Source organism: Dipodomys ordii, unplaced genomic scaffold (assembly GCF_000151885.1).
Source record: "Dipodomys ordii isolate 6190 unplaced genomic scaffold, Dord_2.0 Scaffold30, whole genome shotgun sequence".
Lineage (NCBI taxonomy): Eukaryota > Metazoa > Chordata > Mammalia > Rodentia > Heteromyidae > Dipodomys > Dipodomys ordii.
In genome coordinates, this window is record NW_012267246.1 from 1,185,509 (window position 1) to 1,204,898 (window position 19,390).

A 19,390-nucleotide genomic window follows, 5' to 3' on the forward strand; every position below is an offset into this window, starting at 1 on the left:
GGACACAGGACCCCGATCGGGGGCCCCGAAGCCCCGGCCCCATGCCCCCGCGGAGGTGCCGGGACGCGGACTCGCCCTCGGCGAACTCGCCGTCGGGGCCGCCCTCCCTGGATCCGGATCCGGACCCAGACTCGCCCCGCGAGCCGCCCGCGGCAGTGCTGAGCACGTACAGCCCGGCCGCCCTCAAGCTGGGCCGGCGGCAGATCATCCCCCGGGCGCTGGCCTCGGAGAGCCGGGGCGGCCCGGGCGCCGAGCCCCGCCGGAGGGCGCTCAAGGTGCGCAGCCTGGCGGAGGCACCCGGGGCCGGAGCCGCGGACGTGGATGCGGACGTCGCGGAGCGCGAGGCGGACAGCCCGGGGACCCTGCGCCGGGGCCTGCGCTCCACCTCCTACCGCAGGGCCGTGGTCAGTGGCCTGGACTTGGACAACCCCACCAGCTCCAAGAAGAAGAACCGGCTGTCCCAGCCCCTGCTGAAGGCCGTGGCGGAGGACCGGGACAAGTTCTCCAGCCTGGGCCGGGTCAAGGTGAGGCGAGGCGGGTGGGCGCGCGCGCGCGGCGGGGTTCCCGGGTCTGGGGGTTAATGCAACTTCATGGAAAGAAGGGAAGCGTCCTTGTCTAACTTCTGAACTAAGGTCTGGGGACCAGAACTTCCCAGCAAGTGTAAGAATCGGCTGCAGACCCATTCGTGTTCAGCGAGCCGAAGGGGTGGTCCGCCCCGCACCTGCGACGGTCTCCTGCCCCGGTGATTTGCGGGCGGCGGCGGGGGAGAGGGGTGGCACTGGTCAGCGTTGGCCCCCGTGTCAGCCTGCTCGGTCACTTCTGCTGTGCTCCTGGTTTCCTGACCAGTTTTAAAACCAGTCAGAGAAGATCTGGGATACTGTCATTTTGTCACCATGGCCTTTGGTTCAACACCCCCCCCCCACTTTCTGCCCATTAATCCTTGGGTGTGTTTAACAAACTACTAGCTCAGAACTTCAGATCAGGGTGCAGAATATTACTGCCTGCTGTAGCCCAGGAGTTGTACTCACTTCTGTGCCCTGCAGGTGGGGAGGGGCACGGGCCTCTGCTGCCTTCCTCAGGGGACCACAGCCCTGCCGCCTTGCTGAGTGCAACTACAAAGAAGTTATTTTACTTGTGATAGCTCTGTTTTATGTGGACTCAATCATACAAAGTTTGCTTTGCTTTCTTCTTTCTTTCTCTCTTCTTTTTTTTCCCTGCTTTTCTTGTCTCTTAGAAAAAAATGCTGAAAGGACAAGGAACGTTTGATGGAGAAGGTAAGCATTTATTTTTCCAGACTTTTACTGTGGCTTCAATGCAGAATATCAATTATTCGTAGAAATCCAACTGCAGAAAAAAAAAACCACAGGTGATGAATGATATGCCCAAGTTCTTCCCACATTATATACTCCAAAGCTGTGCAACGAGGCTGATTCTTTTTCTACTAATTGCCAACAACATATGAAACAATGGCATTTTTATATGTTGGTAACTCAGATAATTTCCATCCCGTTTCCTTCAAAACATCAGAAAAAGTAAGAGCAAGTTGCACCTCTTTTTTGTTAAAAACTCTGTAGTTGGCATTTGGATCTCATGGCCTGTTTCCTTGAGTCTCATTTCCTTTGATTTGATATTCTCTTCCCCGTATTTCCAGGTTTTATTTTCATTGCTGACTTCCTGCTACCTTACTAAGTTTCAGCTTTGGGGAAATAGAGTTCTCTTGGCTGACAAAAACATCTGAAGGATTTGTTACCTCTGTAGTATTTCTATGAAGGCTTTTGAAAACAAAGGCAGCTTCCACCAGGTGTCAGAAACCTAATCAGATTAGTGGGCTTTCTGTAAATAGATGGGTGAAGTGTCCACTGAAGGACTGGAAGAGCCGGTCAGCTGCCCCCTGCTGGGGCTAGAGGGCCCCTGGTTAAGGATTGTACTTACTTTCTGTCATGCTTTGAAATGCTCATGTTTTAAAAGCTTGAAAGAAAGATGGAAACCATACCCTTGGACCAGTAATGCTAATGTGAGACCCCAGAGTTACAAACTGTGTAACCTGGATGCTGGCAAGCACAATTCCCTGAATAACTTCTGTGAAGATGGCTTTGTCACTGGAGCATGTAAAGATGACTAATTTATAAAATTCAGTCGTTACACCTGTCTTAGGACTAACAATTGCTATGTAGAGCGATCTAGACTAGTATTTTAGCTAGCTGAGGTAAACTCATGGCCCAGATCTTATCATGGAGGGAACTGGAACACAGGGTAATACAAAGAATGTCAAGAACCCAGACAGTTCTTTCTCACATACATGTCTGCAGAGAATACAGGATGCTTAGCAGCTCAGGAAGCAGCATGGGCAGGGCAGCAGTGAGGACCTGTGTCCGTCCCTTTCTGAAGGACGGGTCACCGACCTGCTTCTGCTTGTCAGAGGACTGGCACTGAGCAAAGACCTTCCAAGACTGGAGGGAAACTCCAGCCTGCAAATCTGGTTTTCATATGCAGAACAGTTGGAGAACAGCGCAGCCTTGCCTGGCCTCTGGCATGGCTTTAGAAAACCATGTGCAGTTGGTGATAGAGGCAGATTGCAAACTCTCCAAATCTCAAACTTAATCCGTTACCTTCCCCAGTCAACCTGAATCCCCGCTCTCTCGTCTTCTGACTGTCTCCTACTTTCTAATTGTGGACCTGAGGAGCCATTCTTACCACCTCCCTCCTCTAGCTCCCCCTGGCCCCTGCCCGCCCCCCCATAGCATCTCAGGAGTTCTTTCCAAGTAACTGGTCAAGTTTTCATTAGGCATCTAACTGCACCATAATTACTCGCTTAAGTAGTTAGTATTTTACTCTCCAGTCTAAGCAGATCTTTTCTTCCAGTGGACTCAGTTGTCAGGGCAAGATAACAATCCTTATACTGTGAACAAGCTCAGTCTTTTTGTCCCATTCTTCCTCATGGCCAGAAAAAGCCTTGTTGGATGTGGACTGGCTCATCTCCCTAAACCTGCCTTGCACTGTTTAGCCTCAGACCGCTGAGCTGCAGCCCCACCAACCTTCCTTCCTTAGAGCTTGCTCTGGCTTCTCAGTTTGTATACTTGCTTTTCCTTTTCTGCATCTCTGCTGCTGACAGACTTTTTCATCTGGGGTTTTCTTCTTTGACCCCTCTCTGACCCCCAGCTAGGTTATACTGACAGTCTGATCTCAGGGCTTATGTTTATAAATCCTCCTCCCCTGTGTAGGTATGTATTTATGTCAGGTTGCTGTGGCCTCCAAAAGCTTATTCTCACACTTAGAGTAAAAATCAAAGCTCTTTCCAAGGCACGATCTGCCCTATCCTCCCCTCCCACTCCCCTCCATCCTGTCCATCCCCTCCCTCATGACACGCTAGCCTCTCCAGCCTCCCTGCTCTTCTGTACATACAGCCTACCAAGCAGATCCTGCCATAGCCTTCAAGCCTGTCATTGGCTCCTGGGAGCTGCTTGTTCCCTGGATTTGCCTGGCTCCCACTCCTCTGTGTCATGTCATAAGTGTCCACTGCCTTAGGCTGTCTGAACGATGCTCCTTACCATCCGCATGTCCTCCGACCTCTCCACCCCACCATGACAGATAGCCACACCTAAAACACCACCAAAGTTTACCACATGAAGACTGAGATTTTTTTTTTTAAGATTTTTGTTCCTCGTGCTCCCAGTGTACAGCAGTGGCTGGCATGCAGATTCATTCTCTAATGTCAGCAGGTGAATTTGACGGTTTTCTTCACTGCAATCCCAGCTCCCGAGGGCCTGGGAGGTGTCTTGCTCTCCTTTCTGTCAGACCTGGACATGGTAGCCATGCTGCTGGACTGATAAGGAGTGGTGGATAGGAGGAACTGGGGCCATATTCCCTGGACAGCCTGACCAAGGAGGTCAGAGGTCCTAGGGGCAGGGTACAGACACAGGGGCTTCTCAACTGGAACATCTTATGTCATTCTTCAGTGATAGAATATCTTTCTTCCGTCACTCATTAAAGCAGAGGCCAACATGTGAACAGGAAGGTTTAGAACAAGTGAGCTAATGCTTGGGAGTCATTGATGCCTTGTTTTCTAGCAGAAAATGCAGTCCTGTATCAAAACTACAAAGAAAAGGCTCTTGACATTGACTCTGATGAAGAGTCCGAGCCCAGAGAACAGAAGTCAGAAGGGAAAATCGTGATCCACCACAAGCCCCTGAGGTCCACCTGGAGCCAGCTCTCTGTGGTGAGTGAGGGCTTCCTTAGGTGTGGGTATTTTGTTGAAGGTCATTCATGAATCTCTATATCTGATTTTCTTCCTTGTACCCTCTCTGTGTCTGTCTGTTTCTCTCTCTCTCCCTCTCCCTTTCCCTCCCCCCCACCTCTATCTCTGTCTCTTCCATGCTGGTCTTGAGGCTTGAACTCAGGGCCTGAGCACTGTCTCTGAGCTTTTGTGCTCAAGGCTAGCACTCTACCACTTGAGCCACAGCTCTGCTTCAGATTTTTGGTAGTTAATTGGAAAGGCTCATGGATTTTACTGCCTGGACTGGCTTTGAATTTTCATCCTCAGATCTCAGCCTGCTGAGTAGCTAGGATTATAGGCATGAGCCACCATGCTTGGCTTACCTGATTTTTTTTTAAATCTGTGGGAGCAAAAGACCACATTGTGGGAATTAGGCATAAATGTGGCCTATTGATCCTGTAACCCTAAGGAGAAAGCCTCTTTAGGTTGCAGGGTTTCTCAACACTGCAGACACTAATATGACCACAAACTCTGACACTGATGCCAAAGGGTAGGTTTGACAAAATGACTTGTCTTAAGACTGATAGGCTGTGGGCTCAGGAAAGTCTCCTTGTTCAGCACCTGTTCCTGCTTCTTTTGAGTTCAGTGTATGATGTAAGGGTGACACATTCTGAGCCTTATCACAGTTGCTCTGTCTACACACAGGGAGTGCAGTACAGTTCTTCCTAAGATTCCTTAGATGTTTATTTTCTTGAAGTCAATTTATGAACATCTAGTTTCTGGGCATCTTGTGTGTATATCTGACTTGTATTCCATTCTAAAGCCATATAAAACGTCACAGTGTGGTGCTGAGTTTACTTCATAGTTTGGGCCTGGCCTTTATGGGTGTCTCATGCTTTAGCAAGCTGGAAGGCATTCTCATGGCTGGCTTGGGTAGGGGTCACATTGCATCCAAAACAAGCCAGTACACCTCCAGTAGTCCTGAGGCAAAGTCAGAGCAGAGTTCCCTTTAAGCCACACAGAGTATTGTACAGAGTCTGTGCAGGCACTCAGCATCGGAAAAGAGCTGTGTGGGTTGGAATGCTGTGGCCAGCGTCATGGTGGGGCCATGGCATGCCGGTGGTGAGGATGACTCTGGTTCACGTTCTTCCTCCCTCTTCTAATGCTCCAGAAACCAGCTCCTTTCCCTCTGTCTCCTTCCCACCTTCCAGTTTTGTTCTGTGGAGAATCCGTTAGGTACCAGTACCTTCAAAATGTTGTGTGGAAAGTGGAGTGAGTTAGTGATGGTCGGGTGGGCTGTGTGAGCAGGCCTTGTGGAAATCGAGCACCTACCACTTAGCTCAGGCTAATAACTGCCACGGCTCAATGGTGCCAGTCTTATTAATAAACATAGGAATCCTGCACTCTTATCTGTGGGCTGGGCCTCAGAAGTGTGCCACTTCTGTGGTATTTGTGTGTTTTTAATGTGGTGAGATGGTAGCACGTCTCCTTAGGCTTTGTGCATTGTGTTTCTAATCTGGTGTCCTCACGGAAGGCAGATATCCAAGCAGGTATTTGGACAGACTGCTGACGGGCCACAGAGGCCACCTTGACACTCTCTGGGGCTGGCTGGTAGGGACCCGGGAGGAGGAGGCTGTGTATCTGGGGCATTTTCTGTCTGTGATAACAGCTGTTGGCTTCTGAGTGTCAGCAGAATATGGACGCCGGTGTCACTGACACAGGGGTCCGGTGGAGCTTCTGCATGCCAGGCCACCATGGGCAGACTCCTGGACTCCAGCATCACCCTTCAGTACAGCTTCCCATGTGAGCTTGTATTTTCATCCAGCAGAGGAAAAATGTACAGAGAGGTTCATCACCAGGGTGACATCAGAAGCTGTGCCAGTTGAAGGGAGAGCTGTAAAGTGGGATCAGCCTTGAGTGTGCATGACCTTGGAGTAACCTTCCCAGAGACAAGAGTATCTATCATGTTGCTTGGTAATCATATTTAATCAATGCAGCACAGATGGACTTTGCCTGTTAGCATTGCTTAGATATGAACACACATTTTCTTTGTGTCTTTTATTTCTACAATTCACTTAAAATTTCCTCTAACTATGAGGTACTTCAAATAAATAGAAAAGTAAAGGTACCCATTACCCAGACAGGACAAATGATAAAGTTCTATCATTGATGTTTGCTTCAGCCTCTGGTTTCTGAAAGACCCACTCAGCATCCCCAACTCTCCCATTCTTCTCTCTACCTGCCTTCCTGGGAATAATCACCATCCTACAACTTCTCCTCTGTCCCTGTCTCTTCCATATGGCTTTTCTGCCTACTGCCCATCCAAAAAATGCAGTCACCTCTGGATTTTAAGAAAGTAGGTATTTTAATACCAAAACATAGCTGCTGCTTCTGTAGAAGTTAGCCTGATAGTAAGTGTGGAGTTGCAGGTTGTGAGGGTGCTTCCCGTATGCCATCAGCACCTTCCTGCCTGTCTAGGCTTCCTCACCTGTCTCTGCTCCTGTCCTCCCTCTTTGAGGATGAGCTGTGGGGCAAAGGGCAGCTCTTAGAACTTTCACTGTTGATACGTGTTTTGCATAATTTTCCCACACTTAGCTTTTAATACATGAACTTAGTAGGGTGGCCCATTGAATCTTGGGTGTGTCCCTTCGATATCAGGAGGGAGAAGGTTTTCTGGCAGTGGGTTTGGTCTCACCTTGGTGAGCAACTATCTAGTTAAGAGGGGATCATGTGAGTGAGCCCACGTGTTACCCATGGTTGATTGTTTGCTTTTCCAAAACTCTTATTGCTGTTACAAACACCTGCTGCTCCTGAGATGGTGAAATGCCTTTATTAGTTGACTATCAGAAGTGGTCCAGGTTCTAGTCTCTTGATGTGCAGCAATTTGCCATAGTTCTAGTTGTTATAATAAGGCTTTTGAACCCTCATTGTGTAGTTTAACTTGCTGGAGTGTGTTGTGGTCATCTGGGAATAGAGGAGGACAAGCACTGGACAGACTGAATGCTACAGCTGTGGTCATCTGAGAATAGAGGAGGACTAGCACTGTGTCAGAGGGGAACTTAGTTGTGCTTGTGGGTCAGGAGCACTTAATGGCCACAGTTTTCCATAGCTGGCCCACAGTGAATTAAGTGTGTGTGTATTTAGCCTCGATGGCTGGCCATGCAGAGGCGGGGCTGGCCATGCAGCAGGAATGCATCCTGGGCTCTCCCTCATCTCCTGGGATGGGGACAGGCTTCGCCTTAGTTCTCTGGATTGTCAGAGTTTACTGATGGGACCCACAAGATTTGTTGTCTCTGGTGGTGTATGACCTGCAGGACTGTTGACTCCAGTGTTGTAACTGGTGCTATACTTGAGGCCTTGGGAACGCAAATGCATTTGAAATGACTGAAGTGGCCATGGCTTCTGGGTTGGGTCTGGTTATACATAGAAGGGCCTTGGGAGTCTTGGATTTGAGAAGTCATTCTCACCTGGAAGGAGAATTATCTGGAAGAGTGCCCAAGTCACACAGGTGAATCTACCCACACTGGCAGCCTGTGGAGTGAGCCAAGTGTTCTTGGGTCTCAGGGAAAAGCTTGTGGGTTTGTAGAAAGGTATCAATTGTGCCTGTCAGGACAGAACACCAGGTCCTTGTTAGAGGAACACCAAGGTGCTCGGCCAGCTGTGTCCTGAGAGAAAAGTGAGTGTCACGGTTTCCCTGAAGATCTGCCCAGAAGTACTGGCTGCCTCTTTGGATGAACTCAAGTTCCTTTAACTTTTTGTTTTTCCCCCACCCTTCCCTGCTCCTACTGCTCTGCCCTGCTAAGCAATGACTGTTGTGAAACCCATGTTTGTTTTGTTAGGGTCAGTGACAGGACCAGAGCCCTGCTTGCCAGCCATACCCTGATCCCGTTTGTTTGCCATGGGGTGTGTTTGTATAGTTTCTACCACCTTGAAATGCCAGGTACCTTTGAAAAGGGTGTTCTGGCTCTAGAGGCAGAGGCATAGGCCACAGTGGCTGGAGTATTTTCCACACCTAATATAGCCATCTTTGAGCTTAGCTCTCTCTGTGCTTGCCAACCTGTGGCTAAATTAGTGACTGCATAGCATTTCCAATATTTCTTCAGCCTATGTGCAGATTTTAAAAAATCAGCTGGGGGTGCATTCTCATATCTTTAGCACAAGACTGATGGAGATAGGCACAGATCATGCATGCTTGGCATTGGGGTGATAGAGGTCTAGAATTAAGACCAGGGTATCCTTCGTGCTAACCTCAGCTTTCAAAGCATACATTTCTCTCTAGGAAACTTTCTTGGAATTGCAGAATGGGGAATGAACATTTGAAAAATGAGAAGTCCATAAACAAAATTTCATTTGCTTTAAAAAATAAAAAAACCCAGACCTTTTCGGAGTCTTAGCAGTTGAATACAACAGGACTTTTTCTTTTAGGGTATAAGCTGTATTTATTGTTAGCATTATCATTTTCTGCTAACACCCTGTTGCTCAACAAACAGAAACTGAAATAGCATCATTTTTATAGGGATGCTTAATGCATTGAATGGCTGTAGAACACTTCCATTTTTACATGTGTCTGAATAGGTAGAGGTTCAGTGATGAATCGCTTAAAATAGTCTACAGTCACATAATTTTTTATTTTTGGTTGTCTAATGCCACAACCTCAGAGTTATTTTTACCATCGTTGATTTATATCTTTAATTCTATCTGGCTTCATATTGGAGATAAAGATGTCTCTTTGGTTTGTCTGCCTAGGCTAGCTTCAGTTCTCAGCCCCCTGAGTAGCTAGGATTACAGGTATGAGCCACCAGCACTGGGCTATGTATCTTTTGTGTTAAAAACAAAAAATACCCTCATTTTCACATCTGGCTTACTTTTACCCCCAGAGGTGGATACAGTTAGACCTGAGGCACATGCACACCACACTGCATTCTGGGCGGTGACTTCTGAAGTGTTCCTGTCTTTATCATGAGCCTAGACCTGAGATGCTAATTATCATCCTGTTGTAGCTCTGAGATGAGGTAGAGGTCAGCTGTCCCATGCTGAGGGTGCTTACCATGAAGTACAAATAAATAGAGGCACTCTCTAACCATGAAGTACAAATAGATGGAGGCACTCTCTTACCATGTTTGAAGATTCACTCTTACAGAAGCAGGTTGTGCTATGTGCAGAAGAGAAGCCAACTAGTTCAGATAGGATGGAGGTCTTCTCTGATCATGTCTGCAATCCCAGTCTTTCTCCCCTGCTCTGTAGATCATGCTGTTCTTCATTTGGCAACACTCTTCTCAAAACATACACACACACACACACACACACACACACACACACACTTTTTTTTCTTTTTAAAAAAATTTTTATTGTAAAGATACTATACAGAGGGTTACAGTTACATGTGTAAGGTAATGAGTACACTTCCTATTGAGCATTGTTACCCCCTCCATTGTTTTCCCCCTACCATCCCTTCCTTCCCTACCTTCCCCGAGGTTCTTTTTTTGTCCCCCACCATTGTGATTAAGTGATTACATAATTTCCCGAATTTCACAGTATTGTGGAATAATGATGCTCATTTAAAGTCACAAGTTCATTCTAACTTTCCTGGAGCAAATTGTCTATCACAGTCTATAACATATAATGGTGTACACATGTTATATACCATACATGTGATCAGCAGCATGGGGATATTTAGTAGTGGTTCGACCAGATGAGTGGGAGTTCTTTGTTTCTTAAGTCCTGTTAATTTTGTCGTATCACCTAACATTTTGGATTTAGCATCCACTTATCAGGAAGACCATGTACCATTTGTCTCTTTGCTCTTGGCTTATCTCACTCAACATGATTCCTTCTAGCTCCATCCATTTCCCTGCAAATGCCATTATTTTGTTATTTCTAATGGCTGCATAATATTCCATTGTGTATAGATACCACAATTTTTGGATCCATTCATCTGTGGTGGGGCATCTGGGTTGTTCAGTGCTGCAATAAACATGGAGGTGCACGTGTCCTTGTATATTGGTTCCTGTTGTTCAGGGTAGATGCCTAGAAGTGGTATGACTAGGTCATAAGGGAGGTCAATCTTTAGCTTTCTAAGGACCCTCCAGACTGCTTTCCAAAGTGGTTGTATAAGTGTACATTCCCACCAGCAGTGTAATAGGGTTCCTCTTTCTCCACATCCCCTCCAGCATTTGTCGTTGGCTGACTTGTGGATGTGGGACATTCTGACTGGGGTAAGGTGATATCTCAGGGTTGTCTTTATTTGCATTTCCTTCACCACCAGGGATGATGAACATTTCCTCATGTGTTTCTTTGCCATTTTTATTTCTTCATTTGAGAAGTCCCTCTTTAGTTCCCTTGCCCATTTAGTAATTGGTTTGTTAGGTTTTGGAGGGATTAGTTTCTTGAGTTCCCTGTATATACTGGATGTTAACTCCTTGTCTGATACATTGCTGGTAAATATTTTTTCCCAATTAGTTGGTTGTCTTTTTAGCTTGGTTGCTATAGATTTAGCTGTGCAGAAGCTTTTTATTTTAAGGTAGTCCCATTTGTCGAGTCTCTCTCCAATTTGTTGTGACCCTGGGACTCTGTTCAGGAAGTTCCTTCCTGTGCCTATTAGTTCAAGTGTCTCTCCTACTCTGTCCTGCAGTAGTTTCAGAGATTCAGGTTTTAATGTTAAGGTCTTTAATCTATTTTGAGTTGATGTTGGTGCATGGTGATAGGCTGGGGTCCACTTTTAGTTTTCTGCATGTGGCTGCCCAGTTTTCCCAGCACCAGTGGTTGAAGAGGCTGTGTTTCTTCCATTGTATGTCTTTTGCTCCTTTGTCAAATATCAGCTGGCTGTAGGTCTGTGGATTTAATTCTGGATCTTCTATTCTATTCCACTTGTCTTCAGGTCTGTTTTACACACACACACTTTTAAGAAAAATACAAATTACATCTATTTACATAAAGAATATAGATTATAATGCACGTGCAGTTGCTTTTTCTGCATGATATGTCTGTCGTACACATCATTTCATGTCTATACATGAGCTACAGTACATTGAGTACAGTTTGCATGCTGTGGATATCTTTAAAGCTTTCCTTGGGGCTGGTGGTGCAGCTCAATGTGAGAACACCTACTGAGCATGCGTGCATGCAGCTCTGGCCTCAATCCTGAGCACCAAGACAAATAAAAAGGTCTTATCTGAATTACAGCAGTGCTTAACTTTGCATAGCCTCTTCTGAAAAATACAGAAAAATAGAAACAAAGCTCCTCTGGCTGAGCTGAGTGACAGAGGCAGCTGACAGGTAGTGTCTCAGTATTTGTGCTACCGATGGTTCTGAGAGAACAAAACAATTGGTGTTGTGTTTGTGTCATGTTCCCCAGGTAAAGCAGAGTGCTACAAGAAAGTGGGAAGAGACAGGCACACAGTTATTTAGTTTTGTTGAGCATAACCACAAAAGGAGATGTTTCGGCCAGAAACATAGACCTGGGACCTAAAAGAGTATCTGGTTACCGCACTGTGTAGAAGCAGATGAAGGACTTCAAGTCTTCATTGAGGACCTATGTTAAGCACTGGAGATAGAGCAAGAACAGACTCACCTTGTGCTCTTGTCTTTGAAAATACATAAATGGCGACAGGAACATCAGATATGAAGTGATTTCATGAGTAAACACAGAATCACAGTGCTGTCAGGAGCAGCATGTTGACTCTGCTGTCAGGTCTGTCTGGGACAGGTCCCATCCTGGAGGGAAGGTGTGGACGAAAGTGATGTCCTCTGACATTTGAAAAGTATGGAGACAGGTGCCTGGATGGGGTTGACAGGGCAGGGTGGAGGAAGCCGAGGCTGAGTGCATGTCACATGCTCACGTGAATCTTTGAGGTGACAGTGGGTGAGGGGGTGAGATACGGCTTCCCAGCTGGGACTTTTATTTATTTTTTGCCAGCCATAGGGCTTGAACTCAGGGCTTCGGGAACTGTCCCTGAGCTTTTATTTGCTCAACACTAGTTCTCTGCCACTTTGAACCACAGCTCCACTTTTGATTTTCTGGGGATTAATTGGAGATAACAGTCTCCCAGCCTTTCCTACCGAGGCTGGCTTTGAACTGTGATCCTCAGATCTCAGCCTCCTGAGTAGCTAGGATTATGAATGTGAGCCACTGGTGCCCAGATTCATCTGGGGCTTCTTATGAGTTGCTGCTCATCCCTCTAATCTTGGGATGGCAAAGGGTCCCTGGACACAGAAGTCCCTGGGTGCAGAGGTCCCTGGGCTCAGAGGGTCCTGGGCTCAGAGGGCCCTGGGTTGGGGCCCCGGCTGTCTTCTGTGTAGTAATATGATGACTTCCAAGCCATTACCTACTAGGAAATCAAATTTAATAACAAACTCATTTTCAACTAGGTAGATCTTTTGGGCAGGCAGGTAGGCTATATTCAAGAACAATGGCAATCTTTTTTTTTTTTTGGTTATTGGGCTTAAACTCTGGACCTGGGTGCTGTCCCTGAGATAAGAGTTTAATGGACTTTCCTGCCCGGGCTGGCTTTGAACTGTGATCTTCAGATCTCAGCCTCCTGAATAGCTAGGATTACAGGTGTGAGCCATTGGTGCCCGGCAGGAACTGTTTCTCTCTGTATGTCAAGGCAGCAGAGTCGGCTACCTATGGTCCTCTGGTTAGGTTTTGCAATGTGCTGCGGCAGAGCCTCTGAATTGTGGCCAGGTAGTGGGCACCTATGCTCAGGGCTCTGGAAGATCAGGCTCCATGTTTTGCTTGGATCTCCGCCAGACAAGTGACTGCTGTTGACAGTCTTCTCTCCTCACAAGCTGGCTTAGTGTGCCTATCCTCCTGTACACTCGGAGTTGCTGTAGCCCTGGCCTTCCCTCATGTTTTCTTTTCGGCTTGCAGGTAGAACTTGCTCATTTAGAGTCTAGAGAGTGAATCGTAGTGGATCAGCCACATTTCACCCTGGACTAGTCACTGGAACGTGGGAAGGTATCTGATGAGCTCTACTCTGCTCAGTTTTGGCTTCATGATGTTTCATGCACTGAAGTGTAGCTGCAGTGGGCAGTTTCTTCTGCAGAAGATGTGGGTAATGTGACTCCCTATCCTCAGAGTTACCCACTCTGAGAGTGGGTTAAATGACATGACTGGCAGAACATGTCTGGTGCCAATTTGCATGCAGAATGGGCATTGCCACAGTGGTCTGTTTTAGTGACTGAAAAATATTTTTCATCTTGTATTACAACTCATGTGTGTGAGTGGTGTGTGTGTGTGTGTATGTAGTAAGAATTGGACAAAGCAGAAGTCGTCTTCCATACTGGGAATTTATTGTGGTATTCTCTATACTGTTCCTTTTGTTACACTTTAATGACAATGATTAGAGATTCATGACTTAATTGTCTTATTCATTAAAAGGTAATAACTTGTAGTTTGAAAAATGCTCATATCTGACACTGCCTGTTTTCTGTCTTTTCTCTTTTTTTGGTACTGGGGATTGAACCCAGGATGTTGCGCTTGCTAGGCAAGCGCTTTGCCACTGAGCTACATCCCAGCCCAATAGTTTGATTCTTTTTTTTTTTTTTTTGGTTGGTCGTGGGGCTTGAACTCTGGGCCTGGGCGCTGTCCCTCAGCTCTTCAGCTCAAGGCGAGTGCTCTACCACTTGAGCTACAGCACCACTTCCTGCCTGTTTTCTACTGCATGGTATTCAGTGTAGGAAAAGCCATGGGCCTGAACCCAACCTATACTCCAGAATGTGGCTGAGGAAACAAAACAAATAAGGCATGTAAAATGCTTCTCTTTAGAATGCCAGCAAGTGACACAGAGATCAGAGAGTGTAAAGGTCAGGAGAGTGCTTTTTGAAGGATATGACCAGCCCCATTGGCCAATGACAGAGTGGGCACAAAACCAGCACAGGTTTGAGTGCTGTGAATAAAGTCTGAAATGTAGGTAAGTAGAAGAAGAAAGGTAACTCTGTGCCAGTTTTCCAGGTATCTGTACAATGACATCATACCTGCCTAAGCAAATCATTGTACATTTGTACATCTAATGCATGCCATTGTTTTTTTATCATCCATTTTTCTGAAACAGGTTTTGTTCACGTTGAATTTTTATAGCAACTTGTGCTGTTCTAAATGATCATTTGTTGAGGGTGGGGTGTCTGCCATTCCTATCCACCTGCCACCACATAGAAACTTGTCACGGCATCCTGCCCAGTTGTGCGAGACTTTCCTGGTCTCCCCTCTCTTCTCTCTCATGCTTCTGGCTGTCTGTCATCTCTGGTTTTCAGCACGACCTCATAAGCATTTGCTCAGCTTGGACTTGACCCAGAATCTTTTGTATTTCTCCCTTGACCTCAGTGTCTCTCTTCTATCGACTGGTGGCCACCTCTCCTCACTGGCTTCCCTTCAGGCCACAGCAAAGCAACGCAAAAATTACAGTTTATGTTTACACAATTCTACTTGGCTTTTTTTTCTTTTCAGAGGGAGGATGTTGAAGTACATTTTATGTTAGTGAAAGTGATTCTTTCAAAGCCAGGACATGTTTGTAAGAGTAAAGCCTGGAAATATCAATAGATAAAAAGAAGAAAGTCTAGTTGGACCTCTACCCCTCCAATCACTGTTGACAGTTTGATTTATAACTCTTAAGAAAATGTGGATGTAGGGGCTGGGAATGTGGCTTAGTGGTAGAGTGCTTGCCAAGCGTGTATGAAGCTCTGGGTTTAATTCCTCAGTACCACATAAACAGAAAAAGCCTTGGAAGTGGTAGAGCACTAGCCCTGAGCAAAAGAAGCTAAGGGACAATGCCCAGGTCCTGAGTGGAAACTCCAGGACTGGAAAAAGAGAGAGAGAGAGAGAGAAATTGTGGCTGTAGAGATAATTTTTTTTTGGGTCCAGTCGTGGGGCCTGAACTCTGGGCCTGGGCACTGTCCCTCAGCTCTTCAGCTCAAGGCTAGCACTCTACCACTTGAGCCACAGTGCCACTTCTGGCTTTTTTCTTTTTGCTTATGTGGTGCTGAGGAATCGAACCCAGGGCCTCAGGCATGCAAGGCAAGCGCTCTACCACTGAGCTACCTTCCCAGCCCCCGCTATTATTTTTTTTAAGATAGGGTCTCACACATTTTTCCCCGACTTACTGCCAATCATGATTCTTCCAGTCTTCCCCTCTAGAGTACCTGAGGTTACAGGTGTAAACCATGGAATCCAGTTTATTGATTGAGGATAATTTGGGTGTCTCATTAGCTTTCTACCTGGTCCCTCCTGTTTTCCTTTTCTTGAGTAACTGAGCTTACGGGCTAAGCACCATGCCCAAGTGCAGTCCTACTTACTGATGACATTTGAAATTAAATTTAGTCCAGTGAGGAATAAGAAAGTTCAAGCTGGGTTGTTTGGCTCTTTGAGCCCAGCTGGAGCTAAGAGTCTGAAATGAATGTGTAAGAAATGGCGGTCGGGTCTCCCTGTGGGAAGCCTTTCCTTCCCTCCACATTGGACCCCAGATCTGAGCGGCTGCTGGCTTGTTTTCTCTCTGTGACAAATGGAGGGTATGTGATAACCTGGACTGGATGTCCTTCAGACCATCTGAGCAAATGTTTGCAAGATGCCAAAAGCATGTATGTCTTGAAACTGTTCAGATAAAACATTTTGGACACTTTGTGTCCAAACTCACCTTGTGTCTTCAAGTGACTTTGAATTAAATTTACTGATAATGGCACCATTTTGAATGAGAAAAATTCCAGACAGTGTCCTTGTTTAACAAAGGAAAAGAGGTATTTGGTATGAAAATAATTGTACGTGTTCTTTTTCTTCCCCCTTTTTTCTCCCCGCTTCCTCCACATCTGTACCTGAGGTTGTGCTGTTTCATTCCCATTTCTTGGCTTCTCTCTCTCTCCTCTTCATTCTTCTCTTCCTCCCTCTACTGTCTCTCTTTTCCTTTCTCCTCCCCTTCTTCCTCTGTCTCTCCTTCCTCCCTTGCTCTCAGTCCATCTCTGCCTGAGGTAGTTCTGTTACATTCTTCTTTGTTTCTGTTCTCTGTCTCTACTGCTTCCTGAGAGTGTCCAGCAGATGATTCTTTTTCTCCTTGGTCTGGTCACAGTCCCTCCCCTCATCTGACTCTTGTCACCTATACCTCCAGACACCGTGGAAGGAGGTGATGGCACTAGCTCTCTGGTGGAAGCAATCGGTACCTGTTCTGTCCAGGCCGCTGGGGAACACAGGGCAGCGGTGAGGGGCAGGCATGAGGACTGCCTTGTCCTAACTCCAGCTGCCACCTTCCAGCTCCTGCTTAGATTCCTTAATCACGACTCAAGAACATTCCCTGGGCCTCTTCTTTTCCTGTTATAATGATTGCGCATACGCTGCAGGAGTTTGGCTAGTAGAATTTTTTTTTTAGCCTTTGTTGAGTTAGTGCTGATAGTGAGTGATAGTTCTAGGCATAGCTATTTTACCTTTCTCAAAAGTACCTCTCTTCCCTTCAGAGCAGCAGCCCCTTAGCTGAGGTCAGACCCATGGTGCCAGGATGGGACCCCTGACCCCAGGGGGACCAGCTGTGACCTTGGCAGGTCTCTTGGCACAGATATTCCATCCTTCTCCCCAGGAGCCTTCCAGACCTGTGCCCCAAGGGCAGGGAAGCCAGTGGTGCAGGAAGTCCTGCTCATGATCTCACCTGCAGAAATGCTGGGCTTGGCACAGGACTGTGCGCCAGGCAGGAAATCCTTTGAAATTCCCGCTGAGGTTCAGCAGATGGAGTGCTGAAGGCTTTGGTGCATCTGGCCAGTCTCCTCCCTTATTGAAACACAGATAAAAAGAAGTCTTTGTGCCCTGAGTGAATGCTGACAGGCTGGCTCGGGGTCAGCAGGGTGGGAAGGCTAAGAACATTCCATGATATAAATGTACCCTCCTCCATCCCCTCCACCCCCCAAAAAAGTGTAACATATTGGCCCTGATCCAGCAGGAGTAAGGGCCTAGTGATGGAAGCCCAACCAGGAGTTCCTAACTCCTGTAGTAGGATAAAAAGCATGGCCCAGCTGGGCAGTGGTGGCTCACACCAGTGATCCTAACTACTTAGGAGGATGAGATCTGAGGATCACAATTTGAAGCTGCCCAAGCAGGAAAGTTCATAAGACTTTCTTCTAAGTAACTACTAAAAAAGCTGGAAGTGGAGCTGTGTCTCAAGTGGTAGAGCACTAGCCTTAATCAGAGAAGCTCAGGGACAGCTCCCAGGCCATGAGTTCAAGCCCCAGAACAGCACCCCCCCCCACACACAAAAGCATGGCCTAAGCCAGGTGTTGATGTAATCCCAGTCACTTGGGAGACTGAGAAGGGGAGGACGGTGGTTCAAGGCCAGTCCAGGGAGGGAAGAAGAGATTTTGAGACATCTGTCTTAATACATAGCTGGACATGGTGCAACTGTCTTCCCAAGCCACACGGGAGGCTGAGATTCAGAGACTCATAGTAGCAGGCCACATTGGGGCAAGAACGGAAACTGGACAGTAGTCCCCCTGTCATCCCAGCAATGTGGTACCCCCGCTGTGGGGGGATCTCACACCCATGTGGGAAAGGTGGTGGAGCCCTGTCCTGAAAGGAACCAGCAAGAACCAGAGCTGGAGCTGTGGCTCAGCAGTACCTTCCCAGCCTAGCCAGCGAGAGCCTTGACTTCAAACTCCAGTACTGCCAAGAGAAAAGGAGGGAGAGGGAGAGAAGGAGAGAGTGGGGGGAAGGGAGGAAGGAAGGAAAGAGGGAGGGGAAAGGGAAGGAAAGAAGGCTGCATTTTGATGCAATGGAAAGGAGCATGAAATGGAACATTTAACACATTTTCTGGTGTCCAAAAAATGCTCAGTACGTGATTGCTTTAGGACTCTTTCTACCAATTGCTTTCTAACTTGTTTTCCAAAACAAACTAGAGACAATTGTGTGATTGTATTCAATTTCCACAACAGGGCAGAAGCCCAGACCCATGCCCCAGACCCATGCATGCTGGTCCTCAGATGGGCATGTGTGGTGCTGGGGCTTCATGGAGGCGCTGCAGAACTGGGCGTGGTCTCAGGACTCCGCCCTCCAGCCCCTCCACTTCTGCACAGGTGGTCTGGCCCTGTCCCTCGCAGGGAGGGACCTCCTTCTCCCCTCTCATGTCTCTGTGGGGTGGGCAGGAGCCCTGCCCCCAACCCACCCAGAAGAGGGCAAAGTCTCAGCAGAATCTCCTGAATCTCAGCAATGGCTCCATTCTTGAGAAAATTTTGCTTTGAATATTTTATGAATGAAAATGTTAAGTAATCGTTTTGTTCCAGACATAGATTATTGAGGGTACTTAGAGATTATTATCAACTTCCCTGACACCCAACATTGTGTTATCTTGGGGCCCTGAGGCCCTGATGGTATAGGGGATTTCAAGGAGAGAAGAGAATAATGCAAGCCCCGAGCTGTTAGGAAAGTGTATTAAGTGGAAGAGAAAAGGTCATCTGATGATGTTATATTGGATGCATTTAGAAGTATAAAAACACATCACAGTCTAGAGTTAACAGCAGGAACATACATTTGTCTAGTTCTTTACACTAGTGATGAAAGCTTTTAAGTTTAAAAACAAGTATAGAGAAAGCATGTTTAAAAATGTTTAGGAAGTTAAAATGAGCTTGTGACTTTAAATGAACATCATTATTCCACAATACTGTGAAATTTGGGAAATTATGTAATCACTTAATCACAATTAAAAAAAAAGAACCTCAGGGAAGGTAGGGAGGGAAGGGATAGTAGGGGGAAAACAATGGAGGAGGTAACAATGCTCAATAGGAAGTGTACTCATTACCTTACTCATGTAACTGTAACCCTCTGTATAGTGTCTTTACAATAAAAAAATTTAAAAAATGTTTAGGAAGTAGGTAAGATTCCACCATGGCATACCGCTGCCAGGGCCAAAGGGTGCAGAAGGTGATGGTGCAGCCAATCAACCTCATTTTCACATGTTCACAGAATACATCTTGGACTCAGGTGTGGCTCTCTGAGCAAGTGAACATGCTGGTAGAGGGCCACATAGCTGGTTTTGACTTGTATTAGATGATGCAGAAGAAGTTCATTCTAAAACAAAGTCAAGAAAACAACTGGATAGGATCATGTTAAAAGGAGACAATATTACTCTACTACAAAGTGTCTCCCAACTAGAAATGACAATGAAGTGAGAAGTTATTAAGAATCTTATACAGTTTTTTTTTAGTGTTATTTGCTGG

General features: G+C 46.6%; 1 protein-coding gene and 1 pseudogene across 1 annotated transcript in view; both read left to right on the plus strand.

Annotated features, from left to right (window-relative positions):
- The first annotated feature begins 41 nt into the window (after nucleotides 1-41).
- Nucleotides 42-19,390, plus strand: part of Arhgef26 (Rho guanine nucleotide exchange factor (GEF) 26) — a 63,112-nt gene continuing 43,763 nt past the window's right edge. Inside the window, exons 1-3 of the mRNA XM_013016128.1 lie at nucleotides 42-524; nucleotides 1,235-1,274; nucleotides 4,071-4,216. Of these exons, the coding sequence (XP_012871582.1) occupies nucleotides 42-524; nucleotides 1,235-1,274; nucleotides 4,071-4,216 (669 nt within the window). The remainder of the gene's footprint in view (nucleotides 525-1,234; nucleotides 1,275-4,070; nucleotides 4,217-19,390) is intronic.
- On the plus strand, nucleotides 19,059-19,342 carry LOC105985534 (annotated as a pseudogene).